The 16,922-nt window shown below is 42.9% G+C and overlaps 1 protein-coding gene across 2 annotated transcripts in view; it reads left to right on the top strand.

Moving 5' to 3' along the window:
• The first annotated feature begins 533 nt into the window (after nt 1–533).
• Nucleotides 534–16,922, top strand: part of CLUAP1 (clusterin associated protein 1) — a 42,536-nt gene continuing 26,147 nt past the window's right edge. Inside the window, exons 1-5 of one of the 2 annotated variants that reach the window (XM_039349891.1) lie at nt 534–687; nt 4,236–4,347; nt 6,352–6,436; nt 6,825–7,004; nt 9,062–9,157. In XM_039349891.1, the coding sequence (XP_039205825.1) occupies nt 666–687; nt 4,236–4,347; nt 6,352–6,436; nt 6,825–7,004; nt 9,062–9,157 (495 nt within the window). In that variant the 5' untranslated portion in view covers nt 534–665. The remainder of the gene's footprint in view (nt 688–4,235; nt 4,348–6,351; nt 6,437–6,824; nt 7,005–9,061; nt 9,158–16,922) is intronic. The other variant, XM_039349890.1, reaches the window with a different exon arrangement.

Below are 16,922 nucleotides of genomic sequence, written 5' to 3'. Positions count from 1 at the left end.
GTCTCATAAATAAATAAATAAATTGCTATAAAATATTTTTTTCAAATGGTATATACCTCTGTCGGTAATAACCAGAATAGACCAATCATACAACAATAAATGTTGGAAAAGCTATCTTTCTATGAAAGGAAAGATAGCTTTTCCAACATTTATTGTTGTATGATTGGTCTATTCTGGTAATTGATTGGAAGACCAAAATTGAAGAAAATACAACAATAGTAAAATTGATAATAAACATCCATAAGAAAAGCTTAACCAAAGTGAAGCAAGAATGGATCATGTGTACAGCAAGTTCAGTTGACATATTAGGAATATGTTTTTTTAGGAAATAAAGTATGACACTAATAAAAAGTAACAGATGAAATGATTCAAATAGATCATCATCATTATCATCATCATCATCATCATCTTTGCTGGCTGAGGAATTCTGGGAGTTGAAGTCCACAAACTCCTGAGCAGCGTCAATCCAAACTCCAGCTAGCCCCGCCTTCTTTCTGGCCTCCCATTCGCTTCCCCCGCCTGCCGCTGCTCCGCCTTCCGCTCAGCTTGAGCCCCGCCGCTCGCCGTCGGCCCCGTTGCCATGGCTACGTGAGCGGCGCGGCCTATTTCGCCGTGGAGCCTGAGAGTAGTTACCCGACAAAGCGGGCTTGCAACAAGCCGTTGTTATGTCTTTCCGCGATCTCCGGAGTGAGTCGAATGGGGCGAGGGGACGGGGACGGTCCGGTGTTGCATGTGAAGTCCCAGCTGATCCTCCTCTAATTTATTCCATTATTTAATCACCCCAGCGGGGCGCCATGATCCCCACCCACCCACCCATCCCCATTACCAAAGAGCTCAGGGCAGCGTATGTGACACCACCCCCACACCCCTCTTTTATCCATACAACAATCCTGGCAGGTAGGAGTCCCATAGCTGGTCTGCAATAATCATCCCGACCACAGGTGGCAGCAAAGAGGCGCCAGGCAAACCCTCGGCTCGTTGCTGCCATCTAGAGGCCGCCTGGAGGCATCCAGAATAACAAAGGCTGTTTTCCCCTTGGAAGCTTAAAAGATTTATGTGGAGTCCCATCGTCCCCAGCCTGCATGGTCCCAGGGAGTGGGGGGGGGGAGTCAGACTTTTAACACTCACGAAGGGCATCAGATTTGGAGAAACCACTCAATTCCTAAATTAAAATACTACTGACACTACTAACTGTATTAAACTTGCATGCCACCCAACTCTTCTAATGATGGTCTCTGTTTTCTATTGTTTTGTTGCTTTCTCCTATTTTTTTTAATTGTCAGCCACCCCCAGTTGTCACTGGGAGCCTCTAAATTTAATAAAATAACGATACATTTAATAAAATAATGATAAATGATGTGTTAGGGTGCCTTTTGTAACCTAGAACTAAGGAGAAACTTCCTGACAATTAGAATAATTAATCGGTGGAACAACCTACCTCCAGAAGCTGTGAATGTCTGAAATGCTATAGAGTTTCCCGTCTGAGCAGGGGGTTAGACTAGAAAACCTCCAAGGTCCCTTCCAATTATTATTATTATTATTATTATTATTATTATTATTATTATTATTATTATTATTATTATTATGGATCATCGCACAGTCAGCCAGATGTTCAGACTGGATTTGGCATTTTGTCTACCTATCGAGTCCTTACCCAGGACCTGGGATAGGCAGATGTGGATGTTTGATGGTATTACAGGTATTGTCGCAGGATGGAAGCAGTTCTTAGTAAGGCTGCCTTTTGCAATTGACTAATAGCGAATTTGTCAATGCCGATGATGGTGTTCCAGTGGTGCTTCAGTTGTTTTGGGATTGCACCCAAGGCGCCTATGACTATTGGTACTACCCTTGCTTTCTTTTGCCACAGTCTTTCTATTTGTAGGTCTTTGTATTTTGTTATCTTCTCCAGTTCTTTCTCGTCTATTCTGCTGTCTCCAGGCACTGCCACGTCCGCTATCCAGACTTTTTTGTCTTTTTTATCGACTATCGTTGTTGTTGTTGTTATGTACCTGCAAAGTATAGTCTCTATAACAGCGGTTCTCAACCTTTGTGTGACGGCGACCCCCGTCACACGGACGCGCCCCCATGCGCGGCGCGCATACGCGGCGGCGCCCCCTGAGGGGGAAAAATGGCAGATCGCATTGTTTGGCGACCCCCGTAAAATGGTCGTTCGACCCCAAATGGGGTCGCGACCCATAGGTTGAGAACCGCTGCTCTATAAGTACCCATAATCTGTGACCCACATCTTAAGATAATGTAAGGAAAGGCTGACATAATTCTGCTTTTCAAAAATTGGCAAACACTGCCCAAGGCCTATTGCGATGTCTTATTTTTCAGACTCGTGGTACTAATGCTGAAGCTGATGACTAATTCTGAGTCACATTTTCTGAGCAGCACTAAACTCTATTTTCATTGCTGAATTCAGCCGTCAGCCTGCCGTTTTCTGCCCTGCCTTTTCATTTGTTTGGCATGTCATGCTTCAAAGTGTAGCATGCAAAATGATTTCTGCTGCAAAGCCTCTACCAGTATCTTTTCATCCCCCTGGGGAAAAAACCCATTGCAGGTTCATTGCCTTCAGCTCTGTCTTTTGTACACACCCTACACCAGCGTTTCTCAACGTTTGTGTGACGGCGACCCCCGTCACACAAACGTTATGCGCATGCGTGGCGCGCATGGGGGCGCCCCCCCGTGCGCGGTGCGCGTGCGTGGCGTCGCCCCTGTGCGCAGCGCGCATGCGCGGCGGCACCCCGTGCGCGGCGCACATGCGTGGCACCGCCCCCGTGTGCATGCGCGGCGGCGCCTCCGGAGGCACGCCCCCCATGTGCAGTGCGCATGTGCGGCGGCGCCCCCGGAGGGGACAAAATGGCGGATCGCCGCCTTTGGCGACCCCCGAAAAGTGGTCAATCGACCCCAAATGGGGTCGCGACCCATAGGTTGAGAACCGCTGCCCTACACTAATCCATACTGTGATTTGTTTTCTTTTTTCGCCTTATTGTGTTGCTTGTTTCCAGCTTTGGTGATTTGTAAACCACAGTTAGTGGCGTAATGTTCTGGTTTATCATTTTATTTAAATTTAAAAAAAAAACACGATCTGGCAAAGCCCAATCAGGTTTGTGGGTGGACGGGCCCAAGGTGTTCTTCCTTTTCACAGAAAAAAATGATGTTGTTGCTGCAGTGACCGATATTAAGCCTAGCACTAAATCCCACCCCATCAGTTCCTCTGCTGAATACCTGTTGGTCAGATGGAAGCCACTGTAGCCTGTCTTGAATAGACAAAGTCAATAACTTTATTGTCTACCACCTATGTTACAGAAGGGGACGCTCACGTGGTTGGAAGTTGGGAAATTTGCATTCCAGACCCAAGTGCTGCTGCGTAGTAGGATAAGCTCCCATCATTTGCTCCAGCTCCTTGATGGGGACATGGAAGGACATCCCACGGGCGTTCCCTGAGCAATGGTGATGTCACTGGCTAATCCTGTCAACCCAGAAGCACTTTAAACAGTGCCCCCGACATGAAAGGGATGAGACCTATATTGCAAAAATCTCCCAGCGTGCTCGCCTTCGCTTGGGAGATAAGGCTTCGTGGATCCTGGTGGAAGCTTATGTCACTTTGTAACTGTGCAAGGATTCTGAGCTAGGCCCTCGCTTGACTCCTCCTTCTAGCCTAGCTGACAGTTTCCCAGCACTGTTAGAAAATGTGTAAGAATTTATTTATAGATTTGTATCCATCTTTTTATGTATAGTAGTCCTTGACTTAACAACTATTTGTTTAGTGACTGTTTGAAGTTACAATGGCACTGAAAAAAGTGATACGACTGTTTTCCTTACTTATGACTATTGCAGCACTTCTGTTATGTGATCAGAACTTGAACACTTGGCCACTGGCTCATATTTATGACGGTTGCAGTGTCCCAGAGTTATGTCATCCCCTTTTGTGAGCTTCTGACAAGCACAATTCACTTAACTACTGTGTTACTAACTTAACGATTGCAGCGATTCACTTAACTGTGGCAGGAAGGGTTGTAAGATGAGGCAAAATTCTCTTAACTATTTCGCTTAGCAACAGAAATGTTAAGCTCAATTGTGATCGTAAGTCGAGGACAATCTGTACTCTCCATGAGTACAGAATATGGAATGGAATTTCCCATTCCAGCATAGAAGTGAGAGAGAGAAATTAAGAGGTACTATACTTGAATGTATTAAAAGTTTCATATTTATTTATTTTTTTGCCAAAGATTTTACTGAGATGATGAGGGCCCTGGGCTATCCCCGGCTGATCTCGATGGAGAATTTTCGGACTCCAAATTTCATGCTGGTTTCAGAAATACTCCTTTGGCTGGTAAAAAGGTTGGTGCTCAGCTTTAATTTCAAAATAAATATCAGCAACTGTGGTCACAGCACTTGCGAAATTCTTGGAGCGTTTCAAAAGAGCTTAAAATTGAAATTTAGAAGTTGAAGTATTCTGGAAGATTTCCAGTTTTAAAAAAAAAAAAAGATTGCAACCAAAACATATTCAAAGCTTTTAAAAATATTGATGCTTGATCATCAGTTTGAACCATCTGTTGTTTCTCTGCGATAGCTTGACATATTTTTGAGATTAAAATATCTTTCCTTCGTTTTTTTGCATTTGAAATTAAACATCAGTGGAATTTTCCTTAATAGGTTAAAAAAGACTTTGGTAAGATATATGAGGTTGGTGGGGGGAAAAGCAGAGTTAAGATTTGTCGTGTATTTTGTAAACAAGACATTTTGGTGATTGTTGTTGTTGTTGTTAGTTGTGAAGTCGTGTCCGACCCATCGTGACCCCATGGACAACGTTCCTCCAGGTCTTCCTGTCCTCTACCATCTTCTGGAGTCCATTTAAGTTCACACCTACTGCTTCAGGGACTCCATCCAGCCACCTCATTCTCTGTCGTCCCCTTCTTCTATTGCCCTCAATCTTTCCCAGCATTAGGCTCTTCTCCAGTGGGTCCTTCCTTCTCATTAGTTGGCCAAAGTACTTGAGTTTCAGCTTCAGGATCTGGCCTTCTAAAGAACAGTCGGGGTTGATCTCCTCTAGGACTGCCCGGTTTGATTAAAATTCCTGAGTTATTTCCAGTTTCAACCTTCAAGGTTTTGGGACAGTCCAGAAGTCGTGAAAAAATTGCTACTTAAATTGCAGTTTGCAGTAAGACAGAAGAGGGAAACTCACATGGAACAATTACATAAACTAAATTGAAATTTGGTTAAGTTTATTTTTTGGGCTGGCCCTGCCCAGTTCTCATCCCATGTTCTTTTTGTGTGTGATTCCCATCACACTATAAGCCCTGGTGCCGCAGTGATTAAAGTGCAGTATTGCAGGCAAACTCTACCTACAGCTGGAAGGAAGGAAGGAAGGAAGGAAGGAAGGAAGGAAGGAAGGAAGGAAGGAAGGAAGGAAGGAAGGAAGGAAGGAAGCCGTAGTGGCGCAGTTGTTACAATGTAGTCTGACTCTGCTCACTGCCAGGAGTTCAATCCTGACTGGCTCAAGGTTGACTCAGCCTTCCATCCTTCCGCGGTCAGTAAAATAAGGATCCAAATTGTTGGTGGCAACGGGCTGACTCTGTCAACCACTCAGATTGCTGTAGAAGCATAATGGAATGCTATATAAATCTAAGTGCTATTGCTAACACACGACTCAAAATCCAGATGTGGTCCTTAGCCCATAAAACGTTGTATACTTCTGCAGTGAAGATTAGGCAAAATAGATTACCAAGGTTCAGTTTGGGAATTGTGCCAGTCAGAACTCAAAAATATTTCAAAAGAATTCGCTATAATTTTCTTTGATGAGCAAAGACAGCTTTATGCTTTATTTAGTTCTGAGTTTAAGGTAGTCTTCAGGTGAATGTTTCCTGGTGCTCTCTCTGCAGCGAAATTAAAGGTTAGCAAGGAAGTCTAAAACGTTGTCCCAAGGACAGGTAGTCCTTGACTTATGACTACAATAGAAATTCATGCCCGATTTTACAACCTTTTTGGCCATGGTTTTTAAATGAATCACATGGTCATTAAGCAAATCCAGCTTTCCCCCATTGACTTTGCTTACTGAAAGCCAGCTGGGAAGGTTTTAAATGGAGATCATGTGACCCTCCAGGACGCTGCAATGATCATCAATCTATGCCTTGTCCTGCAAGCCATTTTGAACCAGCCCAGCGTTACCCAAACCGTGGCAAATAGGCGGCCAATAAGTGTGATAAATAAACCCGCCGTAACATAAATGGTGGGATGTAAACATTTCAGTTCAGATAAATACAAAGAGATGCTGTGGCCCCTGCTGAATTCCACCTCCATCTCCTTTTTGCAGATGGTCAATTCTGTATCTATTTCCGTTTGCAGATACGAGCCTCAGACTGATATCCCTTCCGATGTTGAAACAGAGCAGGACCGGGTTTTTTTCATTAAGGCTGTTGCTCAGTTTATGGTGAGTTTATTTATCTAATGTCCCTGAAGGGCCCTGAAGGATCAAATGCAAAATATTAAATTGAGTACCAGAGTGCTCTCCCAGTTAATTTTTAAATAAAATACTTCAAATACAGAGAGAGAGAGAGAGAGAATGAGAAAGCGAGAGAAAGAGAGAAAGAGAAAGAATGAGAAAGAGAGAGAAAAAAAGAAAAAGGAAGAAAAAGAATGAGAAATAGAGAGAGAAGAAAAATAAGCCTCCAATGATGGCGCACCAGCAATGACATATTTTCATTTCCCCAGTTGGAAATCATTCGGGAATTCTCTGGAAATAGCTATGAAGTGCTTCATCCTGAGATCTAAGCATATATGGAGGGAGATAGCTGAGCACTCATTTGTTCTTCCAACAGGCCACCAAAGCTCACATAAAACTCAACACCAAGAAGCTCTACCAAGCCGACGGCTATGCCGTGAAGGAGCTGCTGAAGATCACCACGGTGCTTTACAACGCCATGAAGAGCAAAGGGATGGAAACCACAGCTGTGGGTGAAGAAGACGTTGGAAAATTCAAATTTGATCTGGGTTCCAGGGTAAGGAACTTTCAGTTTCCTCTTTTAGGCACTGAGCCTTGCCTTTCCTTCTGAGGCTCAAGGCATCATTTAAGTGATATATAAGTGATATATAAAGTAGATTAGGTGTTGTCCTACGTATAATCACTGAAGTATTGCAGAAGCCAGTAAACATATTGATCTGGATTTATGCATTGTATTAAGCATAGATTCTATTGAATAAATCATGATTGCTTGGGTGTGGAATCAGGTTATATCATAAATAGTAGTGTATAAATCACAATAATGAGATTCACACACCACGATAAGCCAAATCTGAAAAAAGTATTGTATTCTAGCATGGTATGTTCAGCCTTCCTCCACCAGATGAGAGGACAACTCCTACAATTCCTTAGTCTAGCCCGAGGTAGGCCACCTTGGCTCTTTTATGACTCGTGGACTTCAGCTCCCAGAATTCCTGAGCCAGCATGGCTCAGCATGGAAACCTCTCCCTGTCCCCTCAGCATGGCTGGCTCAGGAATTCTGGGAGTTGAAGTCCACAAGTCATAAAAGAGCCAAGGTTGCCTACCCGTGGCCTAGGCTGAATATTACTGAGAATGCTGGGAGTTAGTTAGTTAGTTACTTGGAAGTCTCTCAGCTTGGAAAGAAAGACAGTAGGCCATATTCGAAGATGTGTGAATTACGTAGATGTATGTTGACCTCTACAAGAAGAAAGAGTGACCTGGTTGATGGAAACATCTGGGAAAGTTGTGAGAATTGGCCTTAATTTATACAAGCATTCTTCCCTCACTGAGAAGGCCAATTGTGTTTTCTGTGAATGGTACAGTATCATGAAGGGCAAATAACATCTATGGTGTACTTTGGTAAGGAGGGGATGTGGTCCTTCTCCCCCTTCCCTCACTCCAGACCAGGAGCACATTCCATCTTGGATTTTTTTGCCGCTTGTTTTCCTTCAACGTTGAGATGGTCAGGAAAGTAACATAAGGCACCGCTTACTGCTCACCAAGTTATGAACAAATAAATTATTCGGATCCATTGACCCTGGTGCACAAATTATTATGGTTATTGATCTGCTCGGAGAAAGGCACTTCCAAATAGATTACCATCTCAGTGTATGGCTTTAGTTAGAAGTATTCTTTCCCAGGCACGTACTAATCACTTTTGGTGGATATGTCCTAAAGCAAAAAAAATTTGGTCAAAAATACACCTGTGGTTACCGAAAATGTTAAGAAAACATGTAGATTTTAAGCCAGAACTATTTCTTCTAGGTATAATTACAGACAACTATGACAAAAAATGTATACATTTAATATTACATATATTAACAGCAGCGAGAATTACATTTGCACAATATTGGGAAAATGAAGAAACACCATCGGAAGAAGACATAATTAGGAAAATTTTGGATTGTGCGGAAATGGACAGGCTTAACACTGAAAATGAAAGGGAAGGAAGATACAGAATATTTTCAAACATGGGGTAATTTTTATAAATGGCTAGAACTGCGGAATAGAGAGTAGAAATGGAAGTTAGTATTACTATTAATGTTAAATATGTGAAGCCAGATGACACATTGTTTATTAAGCACCAAAGATTTGTAACTATAAAAACTTAATAAAATATAAATATATATATAATATTTTATTAAGTTTTTATAGTTACAAATCTTTGGTGCTTAATAAACACACACACACACACACACACACACAATAATATATATTCTGAGGTTTTCGCAGGTGTTTGTATGTAGGTCTTTGGTTATTCGGGTTTTCTCCCGCGTCAAATTGGAAGTGTCTTGGCGACGTTTCGACGAAGTCTCATTCGTCATCTTCAGGCTGGTGCTTTTGGCTTCGTGCTTCTAGGAGCACGAAGCCGAAAACACCAGTCTGAAGATGACGAATGAGACTTCGTCGAAACGTCACCAAGACACTTCCAATTTGACGCGGGAGAAAACCTGAATAACCAAAGACCTACATATGTATGTATGTATGTATATATAAAAAGGTATTCCCTCTCTACTCCTCATTACTAACCCCTTTTGGAAAAATAAACTCTGATTTCTCCAAATGTCCATTTAGATCAGCGATTTGAAGACAGCCAGGCAGCTTGCTTCGGAAATCACTTCGAAAGGAGCATCTCTGTATGACTTGTTGGGCAAAGAAGTGATGCTGAGGGTAAGTCTACAAAGAAACATTTGAATTGTCCCACACTTGCACCAAAAAACGGTTTTCGATTTTTAATATTTCTAGGCAACGCGATGCCCAGGACGTGGCAGTAACAGTTCTGTGAATATCAATTCTCCTTATTGTTGTCCAAAAGATCCTTTTTCCAAAAGGCATCTGGATTTTCTTGGTGTTTTCTTTGAAAATGTTTCGCTTCTCATCCAAGAAGCTTCTTCAGTTCTTCAGAAGGACTAGGGGTGACCTGATAGCAGTGTTCCAGTATTTGGGAGGCTGCCACACAGAAGGGGGTGGTGGCGGTGTCAACCAATTTTCCAAAGTACCAGAAGGCTGAACAAGAAGCAAAGGATGGAAACTAATCAAGGAGAGAACCAGCCTAGAACTAAGGAGACATTTCCTGAACAGTGAAAACAATTAACCAGCGGAATGGCTTGCTTTAGATCAGTGGTTCTCAACCTTTTTAATGCCTCGACCCCCAACCGATCATAAGTCGAGGACTACTCAACCGGTCGTAAGTCGAGGACTACTCAACTGGTGCAGCACCGTTTGCAGAATGGGGCTTTTGGCGGGCTCAGCAGGGCAGAGACAGCCTGGACAATTCCTATTGGCTTTTGAAAGCCAATAGAATTAGACTCTATTCAAGAGAGTCTATTCTATTGGCTTTCAAAAGCCAATAGAATAAAAGGGAGTAGCATAGCTAAGGAAAAGGGGGGGGAAAATGGCGGACTGCGTTGTTTGGCGACCCCCGTGAAATGGTCGTTTGACCCCAAATGGGGTCCCGACCCACAGGTTGAGAACCACTGCTTTAGATGTTGTGGGTGCTCCATCACTAGAGGTTTTCAAGAAGAGGTTGGGCAGTCATTGGTCTGGAATGGTATAGGGTCCCTGCTTGTGCCGGGGGTTGGACTAGAAAACCTCCAAGGTCCCTTCCAACGCTGTTATTCTCTTAAAGGAACAACATCAAGAAAGTCCAGTCGCCTTTTGGAAAAAACACCTTAGGGATAACCATGAACTGGATGATTAAGAATCTCCATAGACTCTCCTTATTGTTCTGTTGCTGTCCACCTTTCTAGCTCTGTCCATTTTCAAGCAACATGTGTTCCCTTCTTTCTCTTCTAAATTTCATCCTTCTCAATCACGTGCCGAAGGGTAGAGATATACTTGGCTGGGAAATTCTTGGGGTTGAAGTCCACACGTCTTAAAACTTGTCAAGGCTGAGAAACACTGCTCTGGTGGGAGAAGATCCTTTTCTGTCTTGACTAGATGTTCCTTCTGCCTCGTTAGGGTCAACAGGACATTTTGAAAGATAAAGCAGACAAATCTGTTGTGTGAACATCACTGGGAAGAATTGAAAAAGCTTTTTGTAATGTTTTCTTCCTAATGCTCAGTGCCTTTTTTTTTTCCCTTCTGCGTCCTGGGCAATTACTTAAAAAGAAGAAGTGCAGTTCCTATCAAGACAGGGATGTTCAAGCAGAGCTATTATTGCTCTCTGTTGAGCTTCTGTTACTGATTTAGTCTTCGGCAACCCCAGGCCTAGTCATATTAACAATAATCCATGGAATACAACTTGGGGATAATCCTGTAAATATTAAGGACTTCCGACATACAGCCGTCTCATGATCATTGTCAGGCAGGTCAAGAGGTTTTTTTTTTGATAGAGGAGTAAATAACTTTCTCTGTTGGGGGGGGGAAATAAATAATGCGGTTGGGGCTATTTCTCATTTTATATGCAATCAACCTTACTTTCCATTGATGCTCTAGATCATTAAAATCGGGGGCTTTTTCCCCCCACCATTAGAGCCTCTGCATGTGAATTTATTTTTCCACAACAGGAGACATAATGCCCATTATGGAATAATAATGTAATTAAGTTGTCATTTTTCATCTGAGACAGTGCAAGGCTAGAATGCTCAATGTCTAGGTTGAGATGTTTTGAAACCCACGGAGAGCAATGTGTGTGGCATCTGTGGCAGGTTTGACACCAATATTTGACTTATTCTCGGAAGACCTTGCAACAGTGCAAGTTAGCTACTGCATTGGAACCAGTATTTATTCAAGATAACTACCTAACCAAATAACAGAGTTGGAAAAGATCTTGAAGGTCTTCTAGTCCAACCTCTTGCTAAGCAGGGAACCCTATACCATTTCAGGCAGACGGTTGTCCAATCTCTTCTTTAAAACCTTCAGTGTTGGACCACCCACAGCTTCTGAAGGCAAGCCTGGTTAATTGTTCTCACTGTCAGGAAATTTCTCCTTAGTTCTAGGTTAGTTTTCTCCTTGATTAGTTTCTATCCTTGTCCCGCCCTCATGTGCTTTGGAGAATAAGTTGATCCCCTCTTCCTTGTGGCAGCCCTACAAATATTGGAAGACTGTTATCATGTCACTCCTAGTCCTTCTTTTCATTAAAGTAAACATACCCAGTTCCTGCAACCATTCCTCATATATTTTAGCCTTCAGTCTCCTAATCATCATCGTTGCTCTTCTTTGCACTTTCTAGAATCTCAACATCGTTTTTCTTTTATATCGTGGCTATATATATATATATATATATATATATATATATATATATATATATATATTTCTGAGGTTTTCGCGGGTGTTTGTATGTAGATCCTTGGTTATTCGGGTTTTCTCCCACGTAAAATTGGAAGTGTCTTGGTGACGTTTCGACGAAGTCCCATTCGTCATCTTCAGGCTGGTGTTTTTGGCTTCGTTTCCTAGAAGCATGAAGCCGAAAACACCAGCCTGAAGATGACGAATGAGACTTCCTCGAAATGTCGCCAAGACACTTCCAATTTTACGTGGGAGAAAACCCGAATGATCAAAGACCTATATGTATATGTATGTATGTATGTATGTATGTATGTATGTGTATATATATATATGTGTGTGTGTGTGTGTGTGTGTGTGTGTGTGTGTGTATGTATGTATACACACATAGAATGACCAAAGACCTACATACAAACACCCGCGAAAACCTCAGAAAACATATATACATATACATACACACACACAAACATATATATACACATACATACATAGAGAGAGAGAGAGAGCCTTATTCTTTTTCCAAGGACATGTTCTGTCTCTACAGCAATCTTCCTCAAATTGCTGCCTTTTAGAAGTACTGGGATTAATGGATTTTTTTTTTTTCCTGCCAGTGTGATTTTAGCTTTGAAGACTTAGAACTTCCCAAGGGGTCTGTCTCTGAAATGGCCTCCTGCAGGGCTTGCCACGCAGCTTCTTCCCCTCGTTTGCCTTGAGGGTCTGGCTTTCAGTAACACGAAGTCTTTGGATCTAGAAGTTCTATTTCGCTCTCAGGCTAGTCATGAATTATGGGCTTAGGTTACACTCGCATGGCTTGGAACAACGTTCTCTGGTGCCTATGGGAGGTGCCAAATGGTGACAGATTGAGATGTAATCCTTAAAAGAGAGAAAGACTAAATGTTCATGAGCCCCAAGCGCTGAGATATTGGCTTCTTCCCTCCTGACTTGTGGCCATGGAAGAACATCTTTTCCGTCCTCCTTCTCTGCAGTCGATCAATGAGAAAGAAAGATGAAAAATCACTTCGATTAGAACAGCACATCTGGCTGGTTGGCTCCTGTGGCATCAGCCTAGCATGACCTTGGGGAGTCTTCCCTAGAATATCTCCAGAGATCTGGCCGAGCTTCCCAGATTTCAGGCAGAAGACCCTTCATGTAATTATTATTCGAATTGATATGCACTTTGTTGCTAGAGATTCTGGATGACTACTTGCAGTTACCCTGATCATAGCTTTTTCCTTGCCACCCCCTTGCAATTCCAGGTGTTCTGCGAATGCTCTCTATCAGGGGTCTTCAAACGTGGCCCTTTGATGACTTGTGGACTTCAACTCCCAGAATTCCTCAGCCAGGCACACTGGCTGAGGAATTCTGGGTGTTGAAGTCCACGAGTCATAAAAGAGCCAAGGTTGCCTACTCCTGGTCTAATCTAATGAAGAGAAGGACAAGGGGGGGACGTGACAGATGTCTTCCAATATCTCAGGGGCTGCCCCAAAGAAGAGGGAGTCAAGCTTATTCTCCAAAGCGCCTGAAGGCAGAACAAAAAACAATAGATGGAAACTAACCAAAGAGAGAAGCAACCTAGAACTAAAGAGAAATTTCCTGGCAGTTAGAACAATTAACCAGTGGAACAATCTGCCTTCGGAAGCTGTGAACGCTCCAAAACTGGAGCATTTTAAGAAGAGACTGGACAGCCATCTGTCTGAAATGGTATAGGGTTTCCTGCCTGAGCAGGGGGTCAGACTAGATGACCTCCAAGGTCCCTCCCAACTTTATTATTAGCATTATTACTAAGCTGAAAAACGGAATGTCTTGTCTCAGGATGAGAATTGCACTTGGGGGGAATTCTTTATTTTGTATTCCTAGGTTATAAGGGATAAAATAAGTGTCAACCTGAAACAGATCTTACACTTCATAAGTAATTGAAGAGGTCCACAGCTTCCCACTCTCCCGACATTACCAGCGCTGCATGAAATTTGAGCTGTGCTTTGTTGCTTTGAGAATGAAATCCATTCAGGCTTGATCTGCCTTCAAAATACAAGCGTCCCGAATCAGTGAACTGTAACAAATTATTCTGCGTGCTGCTTCTTGTCATAGGAGCCATCCCCCCCCCCCCCGGGAATAATTCCCGGCATTTAATATATTTTCTTCCATGACAGAATGCAGTGACGTATGTTGCTAGCAGAAGAAAGGAGATCGGAGTGATTTGGGGGCTTGTGAGGGTCCAGGGAGTAACTTACTTTAGGTAACTTTCTGATTTGAATTGCACGAATTACTATAGAGCAGTGGTTCTGAACCTTTTTAATGCTGCGACCCCCAACCGGTCGTAAGTCGAGGACTACTCAACTGGTCGTAAGTCGAGGACTACTCAACTGGTGCAGCACCGTTTGCAGAATGGGACTTTTGGTGGGCTCAGCAGGGCTGAGACAGCCTGGACAATTCCTGTTGGCTTTGGAAAGCCAATAGAATTAGACTCTATTCAAGAGAGTCTATTCTATTGGCTTTCAAAAGCCAATAGAATAAAAGGGAGTAGCACAGCTAAGGAAAAGGGGGGAAAATTGACGGACTGCATTGTTTGGCGACCCCCGTGAAATGGTCGTTTGACCCCAAATGGGGTCCCGACCCACAGGTTGAGAACCACTGCTATAGAGGAAAGATTATGGCCATTTAGTATTCCTCAGTTTTAAAATGAAGAGTCATTAAATTGGCCGTTGAGGACATCAACCCTCACTCCCACCCCCACCCCCCAAACTGAGAAGCATGAGACCTGAAAGAACTTGAAAGAGGTGAATGAAATGTGAAATTTAGTTCTTAGGGCACAAAGACAAGCCTTGAAATCTCATCACTCTTTCCTCCCGTGTTGTTGTTTTCCACTCTGGTGATCAATTTTATTTCTCTCTTCCAAATTTGTCCCAAGTTTCTCATATCCGTTTCCTTCAAACCTGATGTTCTCCAGATGTGTCGGGAGTAGAATTCTCTGTGGCCATGGCTGGGTATCAATTCTGGTTCTTTTGCTTTTAGTTTTCTTTCCTTAATGCGTAAAGACCTATATGCCATCTCTGTGGAATATTTTGTATTTATCTTAATTGCTTCAAAATGACTTTCTGCTTTAGCTCATCAGCAGTAATGCTACGTTGATGCTCCCCTGATTTCTAATGAGTAGATGTTGCACATTAACATAAACAGGAAGGAGCACCTAGCCTTCTTAATAAAATACTGCTTTTCTGTTTATTAATCATCATAATCTTTGAGCATGGCTAATCCTCGACTGAAAATGGTTTAACAACCATTTTGCTTAACTCTTAAATTTCATAAACTGATTGTACTGCCGGGGTATAGCTGCATATAACATTAGGGCTTGAAACTCAACATTAAGAAAACCAAGATAATGGCATTTGGCCCTCTCACTTCTTGGCAAATAGACGGGGAAAAAATGGAGGTAGTGACAGATTTTATCTTCCTGGGCTCCAAGGTCACCACAGATGGAGACTGCAGCCAAGAAATTAAAAGACACTTGCTCCTGGGGAGGAAAGCTATGGCAAATCTAAACAGCATACTAAAAAGCAGAGACATCACCCTGCCAACAAAAGTACGTATAGTCAAGGCCATGGTTTTCCCAGTTGCAATGGATGGCTGTGAAAGTTGGACCACAAGAAAGGCTGAGCGCCAAAGAATGGAGGCCTTTGAACTATGGAGCTGGAGAAGACGCCTGTGAGTCCCGTGGATTGCAAGGCGATCAAACCGGTCAGTCCTGGAGGAGATCAACCCCGACTGCTCTTTAGAAGGCCAGATCCTGAAGCTGAAACTCAAGTCCTTTGGCCACCTAATGAGAAGGAAGGACTCACTGGAAAAGAGCCTGATGCTGGGAAAGATGGAGGGCAATAGAAGAAGGGGACGACAGAGAATGAGGTGGCTGGATGGAGTCACTGAAGCAGCAGGCGTGAGCTTAAATGGATTCCAGAAGATGGTAGAGGACAGGAAGACCTGGAGGAACGTTGTCCATGGGGTTGCAATGGGTCAGACACGACTTCGCAACTAACAACAACAACAACATTAGGGCTGCTATTCCCAACCATGATTCTGTCAGGATTTTTACTCTAATTCTAATAACACTTCCCTAATTTGCTTTCAACGGGCATTTCCTGCTGATAGAAATGTTTTTCTTGCATCTGTGATGCGCTAAGAAAGCACAGAAGATTTTGCCTTTTCAAAGAGTGCTGTGTGCCCACTTGTGATTCGCCCAGTCGAATTAAGATTCGGAAGCTGTAATCCTCAAATTATTATTCTGAAATTCCCGTTGCCTGTTGCTTTGAGCTAACTTGCCCACTGATCTCGCTCTGCAGTCACTTTGTAAAAGAAAAATTCCTACAGATGTAACCGAGTTTACGACAAGAGGAAAAAAAGAAATGCACTGATCAATAATGCATTTTATAGCCAATAAAAGCAACTGGAAATTAACCAACTGTTACATTTAGAGCAATCACGGCAGCACTTGATTGTGCCTTCTGCAGTTAATTTCTGTATGTATTTATTCATACATTGATTGATTTTTCTGTGACCATCAATTCATCCTGACTCTTAGCATCCCCACAAAAACAATCACCAAAAATAATAGGCGTCAAAATGAGCAAAACAAATCGGCAACCCAGTGTGCCTCCTAGAGCAGCGGTTCTCAACCTGTGGGTCGGGACCCCATTTGGGGTCGAACGACCATTTCACGGGGGTCGCCAAACAATGCAGTCCACCATTTTTTTCCCCTTTTCCTTAGCTGTGCTACTTCCTTTTATCCTATTGGCTTTTGAAAGCCAATAGAATAGACTCTCTTGAATAGAGTCTAATTCTATTGGCTTTCAAAAGCCAATACAAATTGTCCAGGCTGTCTCTGCCCTGCTGAGCCCGCCAAAAGTCCCATTCTGCAAACAGTGCTGCACCAGTTGAGTAGTCTTCGACTTACGACCGGTGGGAGGTCGCGGCATTAAAAAGGTTGAGAACCACTGAGCTACTGTATATTAGGTCTGTTCAGCAAATCACCATTAGTAAAATTGTGACTTAATGAATCTGTATTCCCAGCTGATGACTTCTAACATGATTCCTGCAACGACATGGGAGCCTGATCCGAAAGCCAGAGGAGGGCACGTTATGCCTCAGTCTTTTTGATAAGATAGAGAAGAGAAGAGAAGATAACCTTTATTGTCATTTTTTTACTGTGGGCACAACG

This window comes from Crotalus tigris, unplaced genomic scaffold (assembly GCF_016545835.1).
Source record: "Crotalus tigris isolate CLP2741 ecotype Arizona unplaced genomic scaffold, ASM1654583v1 scf7180000018301.7375997, whole genome shotgun sequence".
NCBI lineage: Eukaryota > Metazoa > Chordata > Lepidosauria > Squamata > Viperidae > Crotalus > Crotalus tigris.
The sequence above is the reverse complement of the archived record's forward strand: the minus strand, read 5'-3'. Positions and strand labels throughout refer to the sequence as shown.